At 31.7% G+C, this 17,089-nt stretch overlaps 1 protein-coding gene and 1 long non-coding RNA gene across 2 annotated transcripts in view; both read right to left on the reverse strand.

Annotated features, from left to right (window-relative positions):
* Positions 1-376: 376 nt before the first annotated feature.
* Positions 377-6,012, reverse strand: LOC127706918 (uncharacterized). Its single transcript, XR_007984632.1, has 4 exons — positions 5,905-6,012; positions 2,585-2,655; positions 2,051-2,136; positions 377-973 (listed from the first exon to the last, which is right to left on the reverse strand). It is a non-coding gene; the product is annotated as an uncharacterized LOC127706918 (long non-coding RNA).
* A 713-nt stretch (positions 6,013-6,725) lies between these two features.
* The window catches only part of LOC127706906 (low-density lipoprotein receptor-related protein 6-like), a 172,408-nt gene continuing 162,044 nt past the window's right edge, over positions 6,726-17,089 (reverse strand). Inside the window, exons 4-5 of the mRNA XM_052211636.1 lie at positions 13,350-13,462; positions 6,726-7,627 (exon numbers count right to left, since the gene is read on the reverse strand). Of these exons, the coding sequence (XP_052067596.1) occupies positions 7,350-7,627; positions 13,350-13,462 (391 nt within the window). The 3' untranslated portion in view covers positions 6,726-7,349. The remainder of the gene's footprint in view (positions 7,628-13,349; positions 13,463-17,089) is intronic.

The raw sequence follows: 17,089 nt of genomic DNA on the forward strand, positions 1-17,089 counted from the left end.
ATCAGTGAAGACAATACAAAACTTATAGAATACAAATGTAACTTTAACTTATATAATAAAAACATTGCATAAGCAATTTGCATGGAACGCATTGAAACCAATGTTATGATGAATTTACACATGCTCATTTGGTTAATCAGAATAACAAGATATGTATTACTAAGTAAAAAGCTGAATATAAAAAACTAGGAAGCAACTAGCAAAATCGAAATCAACGATATAAACACATGTTGGACAATAATAAATCATACAATGTTTGTAAACATATGAAAAGATAATGTAATGTAATAAATATTTACAAGATTAACTTTAAAAACAATTCTAAGTATTGGTGATTTAGTAATGACAAATCCCAACTGAGTGCACACAAATCTTTTAAAATGAACCTACAGTAAACCTATTTCTTTCGGCGTTGTTGTGTTTTTGACAACACCCCCACTGACACCATTTTATCCATGACGACGTGTCATCCAGCGCATAGATTCATCTTTTGATATTTCGCATGCAGTTAAGCTACCCGGCTGGTAATCTTCGGGAAAAAGTAATATCCATCTGTAAAACTGTTAACCATTTGATGATGAATTATAGCTGCAGTAGTTGACCGATGTTTAAATTTCATAAACATTCAGGAAATGTCCTGGTGTATCACATATGTTTTATTTTGTTGCAAAATTCGTAACATTGAAATCCTTGTCTACTGAAAGAGCATGCGAATATTATCCATACAATAGTTGATTGTATAATTCATGCATCCCTTGTTCATTCGTGATTTCAATCGAAATATGCGAACGTCTAATCCTTTAATGAGTTTTAGAACTTTCGGTTTGTTTTCAAGTTTTGTTCTTAAATTTATCTTGTTCCTGATATCAATCAAATCATTGTCATCTTTTGAAAATTTTTATCTTCCGTTGACATAGTAAACTTTAATGGATTTTTAAACAGCTTTTGCAGCGTTTTATCAATTCAGTTTGACCTAAAATAAAAAACAAAAGAAACACATAAGAAACACATAAGATATACAATGTCATGGTCATTTCTGTAGTATAAGTTAATCTTAAAAAGCAAATTTAGATTGTATTGTTGTTAATTCTCTAAGACATAACATAAACTGAACATCATGTACCATTTTGCAAAAGAGGGATATACATACAAATACAATTACAAATAATTATTGCGATTTTTCTAAAAGTGTTGCATTCATAGGATGATATGTTTTTTTCCAATATTTTATAAATGCATTTCACAAATTATTAATTGGTTGTATTTCTAGATGTTTTAATGATTTAACACTTGTTTGAGGTAATACAAGATCCAGGCAAACGTTCTTGTATACAAAAAGATCATACACGAAAATGAAATATAACTCGATTACGTTTAGGTGTAATACCACAAAATCATAGTACGTCACATCATGTTGCATACGAAAAAGGGTTAAAAAATGTTACCTTAATTTGACAGTTGTAGGAAATTAATCCTACATTTCATTTCAGTAAAAAATGTCTGTGTCATAGACATTCATCTTGCGTGTTTAAAAGTACCATTTTTTTTTATTTGATGTTTCTATAGAATATTTTGGAAACTTGCGGTTACATAAAAAAAGGAAGTTGTGGTATGATTGCCATGGTTACATGGTTACTAAAGCTTGTACACAGGTAAAAAGAGGTGAAAATTCGATTGATTAATTTCCAATGATGGTTATTTTCTGATATGCAATGACATGTTATATGAAATTTTGTTTATAGTACTGGACAAGATAAAACTTTACTCATGCCAAGTATTTCTTTATTTGAAACACAGATAAATTATGCACAATTTTTGAAAAGTTCAAATTTAACAAAGACTAATAGGGGAAAATCAATAGTGGTAATACACCTTTACTGTCCGTTGATATTTGCATGTTATTTTCTCAAATAAAAGAACAACAATTGATTTAGTGATACAGTCAACTTAATACAAGAGTTGATAAAGGGATTATTTGTAATTATAAAAGATAGTAAATGAATCTGAGATCATTACCTCGATAACAATGTATATAATAATATCAACTTACCATGCAAAGTTGAGCTAAATACTGACAAAGCTTCAATAATTGATTTTTGCATCCACACAGTAATTTTAAAGGTATAGTAAACGGCCCTAAAATATAAAATATAGTGGCACGCAATTAAAACACTTTATATACAGATACAATGCATATCTTCATTCAAAATATGTTATGCATTGAACTGCACATTACTTACATAATTTGTTAAACATTAATGAAGTTAACACTTCATTTAAATATTGGTTTGATAGCTGTCTCATTGGCAATCATACCACATCTCCTTATGTTTATATTTATATTCCTTCAGTTTCAATCAAAATGTAGAGAGGTAGTTTTACCGAATCCATAATTTTCATAAAGAATCAAAGACTATAAGAATAATTACTCAACTTCACACAGGTATGTGTATGCACTTACAATATCATAGACACATATAAATACTTGTGCAAATGTCTTAGTATATTTCATAAACCAACCACCGGATATTCAGCTGACAATGACACATTTGTTAATAGTATCAAATCAACACGTTATACTTACATTTGTACCTTTCTATGTAAAATTTCAGTTTTGTTTGACGTTAGAATAACATTGCTGCACTTTAGTTCAATCTGTAAATATATAAAGTAAATATCTATTATAATTAACATGCGTGTATGTCTTATACATGTTATGCGCATTGCAAATTATCATGTTTGGATGCTCTTAACTTAATGATCAAAGACATATTTGTTACAGCATTTGTCTACGTATTTTTATACTTCCATGAATAGGCAAATAAGGAATCTTCATTCAGATTGATGGTTACTGCGAATAACAATACTTTAATGTGTAATTAAAGAAACAAGCACACTAACTGGTTTATAGTTGTTTTGAATCCAGTGTTTGACCAAATTTCAAATTGATCTTTAATGCAGATTTTGTCAATAAATCATACAAATCAATGTATTTGCCATTGTTGCGTTTCCTTATAACTTGTCTGCACACTATGACATTAAGATTAGTTTATGAAACAACCAAAAATAAATGTTTTACTATAACGTATTCTTACACTCAACGATTTCTCACTGCAATTAGCACGACAAACTGTCGACACGTCGTTAAATACATCAAACATATCTACTAACCTACATCCAATGAACCGAAGTAGCGTTACCAATATCATTAACACAAAATGTGTACAGATGGCTCGCACATTCATATGTTTTTGCCGAGTGAAGCATTGCAAGAACGCAGAATTGAATAGAACAATAATGTTTTTAATTTCGAATGTTGCATGTTTTAATGTTTGTCATTGTGTACAATATTTGATTTTATAAGATGATATATATTATTACTGCACATATAGCAATGTGCGTTATCACCATCATTTTGAAACAACATGAAACAAAGCATGAAGGTGAAAACAATTAAAACGATGAAAGAAAAATTGCTACTACTGTTAACAACTTCCTTGTTTTAATTTAAACCAAATCTATCAGACGCATCCATAATAGTTGATACCTTTACATGACAAGGCAGGTTACTAATTGTCGTGTAGTGGTTATTATCTCGAAAATTATTGTTTTAGATAAAACAGAAAATGTAACAGCAACAATTATCAGTAATACAAAATTGCTCTAATATATTTTCAAAAACGCTCAGTACAACTGTGATTCAGAGCAATATTGTCTTGCGGGTAGATACACAAACATCATATAGGTTGCACTTTGTAAATACAGCTGTTTCTCAAACCACGCCTTTTTTGGGGAGATATAGAATATTCATAGATAATTAATTTTGTTTACATACTGGTTCCCAGTTATGATTTCTATGTTTCATCTCATAAAGACATAACTTGGGAATGTTACTAGTAAATACACATATGCATATTGTTTATATTGTGTTATGTGGTAATCCTACAGTTAAGATAGGGGTAGCTAAGAAATTTAGTGTTAGTTTAAACTCTTAGAAGTTCAGGGCATATAAACGTTGAAAATATGCCGCACAGCCCTATATTTTGATCTTTGAAAAAAATAGTAGTGCATATGAACTTTCCATTCTAGGATATGATTTTTTTCAAAATTTCATAGTAAAAGTGGTAGAGTTTTAGCCGTAAAAGGAGTTCCTATGGGAAATTGCATTGTCAATATTTACAGAAATGCAACCTATATGCAATGTTTACCAATCGAAATTATATACATTTATCATTAATGATATTTTTTCTGCAGTTTTCGTTGTTTTTTATACAAAAAACAATCGTCCTTTTTTATTCCGACGTTCATATTATAAATAATACTCTGCTAACTTGAGGGGAGACCACGCTCTATCAATCTGAATATGAATAAGATCATTGATTTGACGTCAACACCAGGACACAAAAACTAGTGTGTTAACAATAAGCGGGTGTTTTGTTTAATAAAATCTATGTGAGAATCAATTCGAACGCTAACATATATATTCCTCCGTTCAAATTTCGACAAGATAACTAACATATAGTTAAAACGACAACTATCAGCTTGAAAAACCCTAAAACAGTGCTATAGTTTATAACAAAATGAAAGTACAAACATGGTAACGATTTGACGAGTTGATCCCTTGTTTACCGCTTTTAATAATCTGTTCTGATTTTGCAATATTACACCACTATTTCAGATTCGGGAAAGGTGCATGTTTTACTCCCTCACATTCTCTATGTGCTGGTCCCAAGTTAGGAGCCTGTAATGCGTTGGTTGTCGTTTGATACTGTATATCATATTTGTTTTTCGTTTATTTATTTTTTTGTACATAAATCACGCCGTTAGTTTTCTTGTTTGATTTGTTTAAAATTTGTCATATCGGGCCGTTTATAGCTTACTATGCGGTATGGGTTTAGCTCATTGTTGAATGCCGTACGGTGATCAATAACTTGTTAACTTCTAAGTCATTTGGTTTCTGATGGAGAGTTGTGTCATTGGTAATCATACCATATCTACGTATTTTTATATGGTAAATAACTGACAATACTGAACACATTACTACTTTTTCTATAAAATCCTACCGTCTTACAACTTAATAAAAGTGGCTGTAATGAAAAGTGGAATTCATACAGCCACTCAAAAAAGTATAAAAATGCTTAATCTGATGTAATGCCCAAAACATACCTGTAGATAATTTGGACATTTTGGATGCAGAAAAAGACCCAAACAGATCACTTAATTCTTTGTAAAAATTCTGAATACCCGAATTGAAATTAATACCTAGCGCAAAAATTGAAAAGTAACAGTTGATGATTTCTGAAAATGTCTGTTTTGAAATCCAAAATAATGAACAACATAAAGGAGCCAAAAGATTGTTTAATATAATTACCGTATCAAACGTGGTTTAACAATGATGATTTCGCCCTGGTAAATTGTACAACGTTATGTTCACGTGATACGATTTTCCATTCGAATTACCAAACAATTTTCGATTTGAGTGTTCATATATGCGATTTTTGTTAAAACAACACTAAAGGTAAAAACATCGGATGGACTACAAATCTGGCGGAACTCAGGACATGTCAGTTTAACACTTCCGGATGACATGACTTTGATGCCTAAAGTTGTTTAACCAAAAGTTTTTTTTTTTAATATATTGTGATGACCGGTCTTTGTTTATAAGTTTTTCAATATGTAGCTTTGAAACATGCGCCATATTATATATTCATAATTCACAGCTGATTTAATATACCATAAATAATTTGTTTCTTAATATTTCTTCCTTCTGTAACAATACGAATTGTCTGGACTGACAAAATGCTAATTTACTGTTATAATAGAATTTGACGAAAAAATGTTAACATGTTGATAAAAATCACAAAAATACATCATCACTGAAGAAATTGGTATTCTACAATTTACCCTTGTTAAGTTGATACATCTATGATCTATACCAATGTTATGTTGCTGATTGTATGATCTATACATCTCACCCTGACGTCAATCCGGTACTGACGGTGCTGCACCACACTCAGATAAGATGAATTAAAATGCAAAAAAGAAAAGTGTTGATAAAGCTCTCAGAGATTGTTTTTTATTTTTATATTTTCGCGTGTTAAACGACTTAGAAAAAGTACATTTGTATAAAATAGGGAAACAAATCATTTTTTCGAACCACGAGATTTGGTGAATTAAACTGATTTTATCAACATAATCTTGATAATGCTATTCAAATAAAAAAAGAAGAGTTGTCTCAGTTGACAATGATACCACATGTTTTTTTATACTAAGAGGGCAAAGTAGTATATTTATTTGATTGAGATCAACATGATTAAAAACGCAATTCTTTTCAATAAAAAATAAACAGTGAAAAGTTGTAACAGTTGACATTATTGTATTTAGATACTTATAGGGAAAAGTAGTATATTGATTTGATTAGAATTAAGAACTTAAGGTAAAATTACTTACCTCTTGTTTGTGTCGCTCAATTTTATTAAATGCAATTTTAGTCATAAACATTAAAGATACTTAATTATCAAAATTGTTGTCAAAAGTTGTTATGTTAACCATTATAACAGATTTATCACCTTATTCCACGAAATTATCAAAAACAGTGAATAGATGAAGTGAAGTAAAGAAATAAAAATAATATTAAACAACAAAAAATATCAATATCAATATATGTACATTTAGTTAATCAGAATAACAAGATATGTATATACTAAGTAAAAAGCTAAATATGAAAAATTAGGAAGCAACTAGCAAATCGAAATAAACAATATTAACACATGTAGGACTATAATAAATTATAAGATGTGAAAACAAAATGCAATGTTAAAAATATTTGCAAGATTAACTTTAATAATAATTCTAAGTACAGGTCAGTTAGTTATGACAATTCACAACTGAATACAAACGGATTTGTTCTTTCAAATAGCTTTCTACGTCCTATAAATATGGTTGACTGCTTTCATAGATATTTATTCCATTTAATTAAAACATCATCAAAACAATTAATCATTCGTGCTGTACTTCACATGTTACATGAATGTAATGCAGATTAAAAAAAAATGTAGTAGTATTCTTTAAGAATATGGAGACAAACAATATATGCGCATTTAAATTTAATCAGAATGTGCACTTTAAAATCAACATTGATTTTATTTTCATACACATATGACCTTTATTCAGTTTTTATGAACAACTAGTAGGTATTGTGTGTGTATGCAATGTCCGTGTGTCGTATTACTTTCACTTACATTGCTAGTATTAAATGTCTAAGCTTGTGTGTATAATACTTTAATATGATATTTTAAAGACGAGTTAACCCAAATCGCTTGATGACTATGGCATCGTTACAAATAATTTTAAATTGTTATGAACATACCTGATGCATTAAACACAAATATACTGTAAATAGGGTTGACATCGTTGTACAGAACAGTCGGCGTGGATTCTGATGTTTTAGATACCATTAACAGCTGATTGTTTTTGGCATAATATATGTAACTACCGATGACACCAATAGCATAGTAGTATGTATTAGGAGTTGTTGAAAGTATTGTTTTAACATCAGAGCCGTCGTCTTTAGCTGATTTCATGTCACCATTGTAATTAATCCAATACAGTCTTTGCTCATCCGGATCTACAGTATGTTAAAACAAGTGGTGGATAAATCATAATTCATTCTTACAACAATAATATGTCAATGTAGTTCAGTTATTGTATTTTCAAATCTGGTGTAAACTTTATGACTGATCACTTAGATGAACCATGAAGTAAACAAATCCGGTTGAAATGCTATGCCCGACTTGCCCGACTCGTACATTTGACCGACCGTTTGTGTCTTTGTTGCCCGTGGACAATTAAAAAAAAACGTTGCTTGACAATGTTTATTTTCATAATCATATAGAAAAGTCCTCGAAATTTATTCACCAAAGTAGAAAAATATTAAATAACAAGAGGAAAGCAACATGTTTAGGTAAAGCAACATCAATGATCAAGTAATAGATCGATTATCAAACAAAAAAAAATAAGTATGCAGACCTGGTTTTCGTTAGTATTCAGCGATTTTTCCCATTTGTCTGGGATCGTCAATCAGGTTATAGCAACGATACACTGGGAATCGTCATTATTAGTTTCGACCTCTGATTTCTCAAGAATGAAACTAAATGACCAGTCGAGTTGGATACGCATATTGAGATAGGTCATCGTTGGAAAGTTGACCAACGGAATAGAGTCGCCTCATAAAAAAATTAACTGCTGATTGAAGAACTTGGTTTTGACAAGAAACATAGATTAGTTCTAGCAACAACAATTCAATAATTTACCAATCGTATGCTTTTTATTTCTGCATTAACTTTAACACTTTGCACAGGCTCACAGAAGAAGTGTAAGTCATGATATAATTTCCCAGGTGCATGTAAGCTAACACTAAAACAAATAATTTGCAAAGTTGGCTTGTAGATTATTTAGTTAAAAGTTGTTTTTTGGTTTAGTTTCTATCTCGTTGGTGCATACTCTACTTATAAACATTTATTATTCGCACATACAAACAGAAACCACGAATACCTTTTCCATTGTGTTTAAAACTTTTTAAGAAATATACACATCTACCACAAAATACATCTTCATTCCAAAATTCATTAAGAAATCAGAGCAAGTAGCTTTTCTTCCGGACATTTAGAATTTGTTATACACTTTCCCTGGGACAAGTGCAAGGGGTCTCAACAAATATGTCCACACCCCTGCAATGGCATGAATGTTTACATATTCTATCATGTTTTGTTCCTCCAATTTGTAGGTAAAATCATGTGATCAGAATTTCGAATGTTCTGTACACTTAGCCGTGAACAAAAATGTTTTTAAATACTAAGACAAACTATCTGCAGACAGTATGTAAAATCATGACGAGGACATACCTTCAAGTTCATTGATGTATAATCTTATATCAATAAGATATGGGTTTCTGTAGCTAACAAGTATCATAAATTGAGAAAACAGTTGTAAATAATTGTACATATTGCATATTTGAAAGGCGCTCATGTAGGTATATAGACTGTATGAAATTAGTTGAACAATGCATTGAGAGAATATGGCAGATTCCTGCTGCATAGGTATAAGAAGATGTGGTATGAGTGCCAAGAGACAACTCTCCATCCAAGTCACAATTTATAAAAGTAAACCTTTATAGGTCAAAGTACGGTCTCCAACACGGAGCCTTGGCTCACACCGAACAGCAAGCTACAGGGGACCCCAAAAATAACTAGTGCAAGTAGTTATCAAATGTACCAGGCTTATAATTTGATACCAAAAAAAAAGTGTAATACCATTCAAACGGGAAAACCAACGGTTCAATCTATATAAGAAACGAGAAACGAGAAACGATTATGAACCACATCAACAAATGACACTACTGAACATCAGATTCCTGACTTAGGACAGTTGCTACTTTACACATGTTTTGAGACAAAGCCAAGTGGTAGGAATTGCAACTTTGAATCTCAGCTAATAGTCCAAAACGATTATAGAATTGATATTTGTTGTCCGGTTAACATTTTGAAATACAAAATTATAATATAGTACACCAAACTAAATCAACAGATTATTAAAACAAATTCATTAAATATCATCTGTTCAATTATTCCTTATTTGAAATACATATTTTGAAGTTCAGATCCATAATAACATTATATTTAATATGTTAAATACATATTCTATTTCTTTTTCAGGAACAGACAAACTTCCTAGATTTAATGAACTTTCTTAGTGCAACATTCCAATCCAAAACAAAGCTGCTGCAATACACGTTTATCTTAAAATATGTTTATTGATACTGATACTCAGATGTGCATATGTATGTACGAATAAACATCCTTAAGTGACAAAAAAAGATGTTGACGGCACAGCAAGAAAGCAGTTTTTTTTTTCATTTCTGCTACAAATATTCCGACTATGATTCATAAAAAAATGAAGCACTGTCAGACCATTAAATTTAACTAAATATCCTGTATGTACTCCAAAGTCAATATACAATACTCAGTTATGTTCATATTCTCGTAATTAAATCTCCCCATCTTAATGTATGTCTTCTCAACCGAAATAAAATGTTTGATTGAATCCTCTTAAAAGGATGAACCCTCTTAACCCTTAAATTGATACATCGCCCTCTGTTTATCAAAGTGTCAGATGCCACTCTCTGTTCATCAAAGCTGCTGTTGAACACTATCCATGGAATCTGAATCAAGGAATACTAATGCTTCATTTAGTGTAAACTAAACAGTGACGGATCAACTGGTTAATCGTCATATTGGTTTGTTGTAATCATTGAAAAATGACCCAAGTGCCGAATATCTTTTTTTTTGTGTCAGAACCAGAAACAATAGCATCATTGACATACATGTATAGATTATATTAAACCAGCATATATTTTCAAGATATAATGGGTCATTCTTACAAAAAATATCAGCCAACTGTACAAGAGAGATCAACCCCTCGTCAGAATATATATACGTGTTTCGTGTATGTTTAATTAAATAAAATGAAATCAGGACCAATCATATACACAACGACTCGCTGAATTGATTGTTTTAGGTATCGATTAAAACATATCTGCCAAGAAAGCACATTCTTTTTTTATAAACAGTAACATCTACCGTAATTTGACTTTCTATATTTTTTTTCAATAGAAAAAAAAGTCTTCAAATGGACCACATTATCAATTTCAAAGGCAGTTTAGTGCAGACAAACACCCGACTGTCTGACCATTATAGTCTTTGACTCCATTATAACTTAAATATGTTAAACAAAATGCTCTAAAAAGGACCTTTTTTGGACTCTGTTTATAAATTATTTGTTTTATCTAGGATTATAATAATGGCGTGATCATATATTTAAAATTTATTCTACTAAACTATGCAAAGTTCCTTACTGCTTAAAACGCACCAGCAAACAAACACAGCATGACAATATGACCGGACGTTCAATATACATAACGTGTACAACATGTTTATGAATCAGACTAAAAAATAAAATCTCCTAACGGTTTATGATAAGCACATAACATAATTTTCCTTATCAAAGCTGCTTTACCACATGCTTTCCAAATAAGTTAGCGTTCAACATGTTCAATGTTTAAAAACCAGATTATATCGCAGTTCAAACATTTAGCCTACTTGAATCATGAATTACTTAACGTTATTGGATATGATCAATAAATATGGTAATTAAAGAATCAAACTTATCTACATGTCCAATTCATATGTTAACAGCTAAATCGATAAATGAACATGAACAAAGTTTTGGGCTTGTATTTGAACGTAAGTAAGGACCATGACATGTCATATATAAAAACTTACATTTATAACCTAAAACTATGCAAATGTAGATAAATCTGACATGTGTACTGTAAAGTCCTTGTTTCACAAGTTTCTTATTAATTAAACTGTTCACTGTTTTTTCAATTCTTACCTGAACGTGAAATCTACCTAACGTTTTATAGTTTTAAGGCTTAGATGTTTTGATATAAAACAAAGATTTTCCTAGCGTTTTGAGAAGCAATCTGTGTTTATTTGTTAAGACGACATCCCCATTTATATGCAATAAGATTTTTTCAGACATTATTCTGCTTCTATGGTTATGTTACTGAACTTCTTATTTGGCTATCACTCATAATGGTAGTGAAAAGTAAACGGCAACGTTTTTCATGAGAACATTTATGATGTCCTGATATGTCCGTTCCAATAGTTCATGTTGGTGTACAAATTGGATGGCTTACACGTTCAGTTATAGATCATGCATATTTTAAGGTTTTTCTTGTCGTATAACACACCGAGGGGTGTCAGGATCGATCAAACAAAAGACCGACCGTCGGGAGGTCTTTCTTTGGGCAATCCTGACACCCCGAGGCAAGAACACCCTTAAAATATGCATTATCTGACTTCTATACCGTCGAAAATATTATTGTTTGCAAAGATTTGTAGGATTTGCATCCTATTTTACCGACCACACTAACGTGGGATATTCTTTTCTGTTGCGTTCAGGTTTAAATTCGCCCTACGGCTCTTTTATGATGAGAAAAAACCTCACTAACTAGCCTATATATAAACTCCAGAAATCAGTATTCAGTTACAATCAGAATATTACTGCAACTGCAAGAAGAATCGAATACTTTAGTAAATGAATAGTTACGGGGTATAAAATAATACAAGTCTTTTTTTAAGTAATTTATTCCATCAACTTAACGAAATAGGGATGCTATGTGTTTGGCTTTTTTTCTTGATAATTTTATCGCGGAAAGCAAATATTTTTTCAATAATGTTTAACGAACTATTCAGAATAATAGTTTTCTCTCTTTTGTCTGGAAAACTTTTCTTTTTTCAAGCTGAGATTAAAAACTAAATATTATATTCTACCCACCCTTTTATAGAGTACGTGTCTGTTATTCTACAGAAAATAATAATATTTGGTCATTTGGTCATTTGATAGAATAAATGGTATATATATAGATGTGAAAAGTTAATAACTGACACAAAGAGAACACGCAATCGTGATACATGTACATGTAATACGAAAAACGAATACCCATCATACGTCAAAGTAAAATACAGTGTGAATCAATAAGATCAGAGGCTTATTTAGGGGGGGGGGGGGGGGGGCTTACGTAGCTTCATTTATGATAAATGCATAGACGTTTTATTAATATTACTCCATACGTTGGCTTGCTAAAGGGATCCCCTTTTCAAATTCCTACACACGAATGTGATCAATCTGGCTTGTTTTAGAAGTGTTATAATAAGTTTTGTATTATTAAATTCATCTCATATAATGTCTCTTTATTGTAGCAATAAATTATCAAACTTCACATTATTTGTTTCGAAAGTTAAAATGTTCGTCAAGAACGATGTTTGGTATTTCAGTCTAATGAACGTAGGAAAGGATTGTGTATGCCTTAAACCTAAGTAAAAAGTAAAAACGCAATTGACTACAACATACGATAACTTTCAAACGAATTAAATGTTTAAGTAATTTATAGTTTGCATTTCAATCAGGCAAAATAATGACCTAACACAGGTCATTATTTTATGCCTTGAAGCAAATTTCATTGAAACTTGGTATCGTCCGGGTTGATTCTTCAAAAGAATGACATATGGTTCTGAAAGAAAATAACTCAATATAGGTATATAAGTGTTGGTACATATATAAGAATACATAAGGATATTGTGTATCCATCTATGACACAATGTCCACATTTACATTAACATAATTATACAAAAATCTGAACATAAATATCCAATCATATAGTGAAGAAAATGCCAATTGTCACATTTCAGGCAACATTTTAACAAATATACCTGATGACCACCTACCTATATCCATGCAATAAACAGGTTTTGATGTAAAGTTAGCGATCGTCCGCTTTTCAGATAGATCGAATCTAGACTTAGATATTCCTGATAAGCTCTCAACTATATACATCCACCTGAAAGACAAATCAAAGTGTGACTAACAGAAATTAAAGTTGCTGGATCAGTGCGTGAATGAGTATAAATGTGTTGTAACGTTCTTCATTTCCAATTACAATAGAGGCGGACGATGCTACACGAGGATGAAAATGAAAACATATGAATATTACAACCAAAAACAACTCATCATGACTATGTTTTCATATCTCAGTCCACCCTTGATTTAAATGAATATGTCTACTATCAATATGATAAGACATTCTGGTAATTTAATTTCTTTTAAAAATCACATTTAAGGGAAACCAAAACCACTCTGGGGTACTTTAAACGTTTATAACGACAAAGTTAACTAAAACAATACTAGACATGGGTAGTAAGGCCATGTTGGCAGATATGACATCTTCAAATTAGACCGCTGTGATAATAACCATTTTAATGAAATAATATCATTAACGGAACCGATTCTACTGCTAAAGATGCGCTTTCGACAACTTATGTCTGTTCAATAATGACAGGAGCTAAAATGATTTAAAAATTCAACACTTATGCAAATGTCTATGAGCTAATTATAACCAATCAGAAAGTTGAGACGGTTAACTATAATGTTCGAAGAAGCGCTAATAGTGATCCTTTATATACATTGGATTTAATCATTTTATCTAAGTTGCGGTTGATTACATGTACAATTGGTAAAGGATAGAAATTATGTTAAACTAAATGTTGCTGAAATAGAGCGCAATAACACATATTGAAATGTCTTGCATAACTACATGTATTTCATCGTGACTTCAAAATAGAAGAGGGCCAGCTGTCGTGCAATATGTGTTTCTTTTTAAGACATTAAGTTCAGTAGCAATGGTCTCATTCATTACATTTAAATCATATGGAAACTATGACCTGAATAAGCGTTTAGGAAGGGTTCTGTGTTAAAATTGACGGAAACATAATTTTTCTTGATATAAATGGTCATGTATATCCTTCTAAATATTATTGTACTCTGTATATGTAGTATTAAACGATTGTTGAACATATATATCTTTGCATTCACTGGTAAAGTATCTACCATACAATAATCTGTGGGTGGGTAGATATGTTCTAATTCTGGGCACTCCCTAAAATGTTCACAATACATGTAACATATCTATGGTGTTTAAGAGATGCTTTAGCTATCAAAGGTGCTTTTTCATTGGTCTCGTTTGCATGTTGGACGCAATACTAGGAGTATTTGCGTCAGCATTCTTTGCAAAAGGAACAATGTTGAATTATTTACGCAAAACACACATGAAGGAAGACCATTTATATCTGTGTTTGTTATTCAATAACTTTTTCAATATTGGCCAAATACCCTGCCCTAAGTGGTCACATTTTAAAGAAGAGGTGAAAGATACCAAAGCGACATTCAAAATCTTAAGTCGCAATTAAACTTACAACACCATGGCTAAATAAGAAAAAGACTAACAAACAAACAATAGTACACAAAACACAACATAGAAAACTAAAGACTGAGCAACACGAACCCCACCAAACACTGGGAATGATCCCAGGTGCTCCGGAAGGGTGAGCAGATCTTCCTCCATATGAGGTACCTGCCGTGTTGCTCATGTTAGTACAAACCCGGTACTAAATTCAATTTGGGAGGTCATATTCGTGAAAAAGGGACGGGATTATAGTTACTACATTTAGAACATATCTGCTATCATCTGTGAAACGAATATTCCATAACGGTTTACCAACTCGTGATGGCATTCGTAAAATGTACGAAGGGATAATTTCAAGTTCAAAACTTGGAACACTGGGTTTAAAAGCTTCTTTGTGAGCAGCAACCCTTTATCAAGAATAAAATGATAGGAAATACAAGCCCTAAAAATCGTATCAACTGGAATGTATATAATATGTATCCAGGCGGAGCTAGAATATTGCTACATAGAAATTTATATGTTGTTAACCGAGTCAGGACATGTAGATACGATCCGGGTAACTTATCCAACCTTTAAATATACTTATTATAAAAGGTTACCTATTCCACAATGTAATTCAATCTTTGAATATTGTTTTTTATTGGTTTAAATATTGATTTTGTGATCCATGAATTAAAACCATACTAAATATTACACATATGCACCTTCACGGTACTACAATATGTCGATACTTATAGTTAAACAGTGCACAAGGTCGTGTTTATCTCTGACCGTTAATGACGTCTGTACACTAGATCCATTGGATGTTTGATGTGTACTGATTGATATTTTAGTCTTAGATACAATATTGTTTGCATTAGTTGTTATTGGCTTTTAACAAGTTTCAGTAACTGCGAGTACTCTTAGATCTGTACTTATTGTCTTTTTTCTTTTTTGTTTTTGGAATGTATTAGTACGCAGCCACAACTACTTTGTGTTTTTGATAGATGTACTTCTGTGTGTATCCATCTGATGAGTTAAGCCTTTTTCAACGATTTTTATAGTTGGTTCTTATGTTGCACTGTTACAGGGATGTCCTATGTTTTGGAGAGGGCTGAGCGCTCACAAACATGTTTAACCTCGCCCCATTTTGTATCTGCCTGTCCCAAGTCAGGAGCCTGTAGATCAGAGGTAGTCTTTGGTTCATGTTTGTTATATTTGTTTTTCGTAAACATTTTTGTTTTGAATTAGGCTGTTAGTTTTCTCAATTGTATTGTTGTATATTTTCATATCGGGGCCTTTTATAGCCAACCTAACGGTATAAGTTTTCTCATTGTTGAAGGCCTCGCGGTTGCCTATAATTGCCTAATTCCACTTTATTTGACCTTTGGTGGATAGTTGTCTCATTGGCAATCATACCACATCTTCTTTTTTCTTTATATAAACGCCTGTTTTGGGCATACACATGTATAATATAACGGGGTTAAGCATATTTGAAAGGCCACAACCCAACCTTTACCTTAAACACTTGGTAAAGCATAAGAACTTTTGAACTCAGTTAAAAAACCTCATTATATAGACAGAGGCAAAACACAAATAACTCAAGGCCTATAACACACAATACCAATCTACGAGAACTTGCAGTTACCACAGTTTAGTTTAAATCCTATCAAAAGTAATAAGAAAAAAATCCCAAATATCTGAATTAGTCTTTACCCATCCAAAGTAAAGCGTGTAAAGACGGTATAAATTGTCGAGGAAACATTTTCTTGTGAAAACCAAAATACAAGTTTCTACAGGACTTTTGACCGTCAGTGTCCATTAATTTCTGCAAATACATATTTAGCTATGTTAATTTTCTTCAAAATATAATCAATGTTTTACCGATAAAACCAGTTCTACAGATTGTATCACTGTGCTAAATTTGTCACAGTTTTGAATGTTAAATTGAAAATGGAAACGAGGAATGCGTCAAGAGACAACAACCTGAATAGAGAGCGGCAAACAGCCCAAGGACATCTATTGGTCTTCAACACAATGTAAAATGTCCGCACCCGTAGACGGGCTTCAGCTGACACCTACATAGTATACTAGTTCAGCGAAAATGAACGTCACGCTGAACAATGAAACATACAAATGAAGAAACCAAAATTTTAAAAAACAACATACAAGACTAACAAAAGCCGGAGGTTCCTGACTTGGATAGGCGCAAATATTCGGCGAGGTGGGTTAAACATATTTTGTGAG

Source organism: Mytilus californianus, unplaced genomic scaffold, assembly GCF_021869535.1.
Source record: "Mytilus californianus isolate M0D057914Y unplaced genomic scaffold, xbMytCali1.0.p SCAF_6, whole genome shotgun sequence".
In the NCBI taxonomy this organism is placed as follows: Eukaryota; Metazoa; Mollusca; class Bivalvia; order Mytilida; family Mytilidae; genus Mytilus; species Mytilus californianus.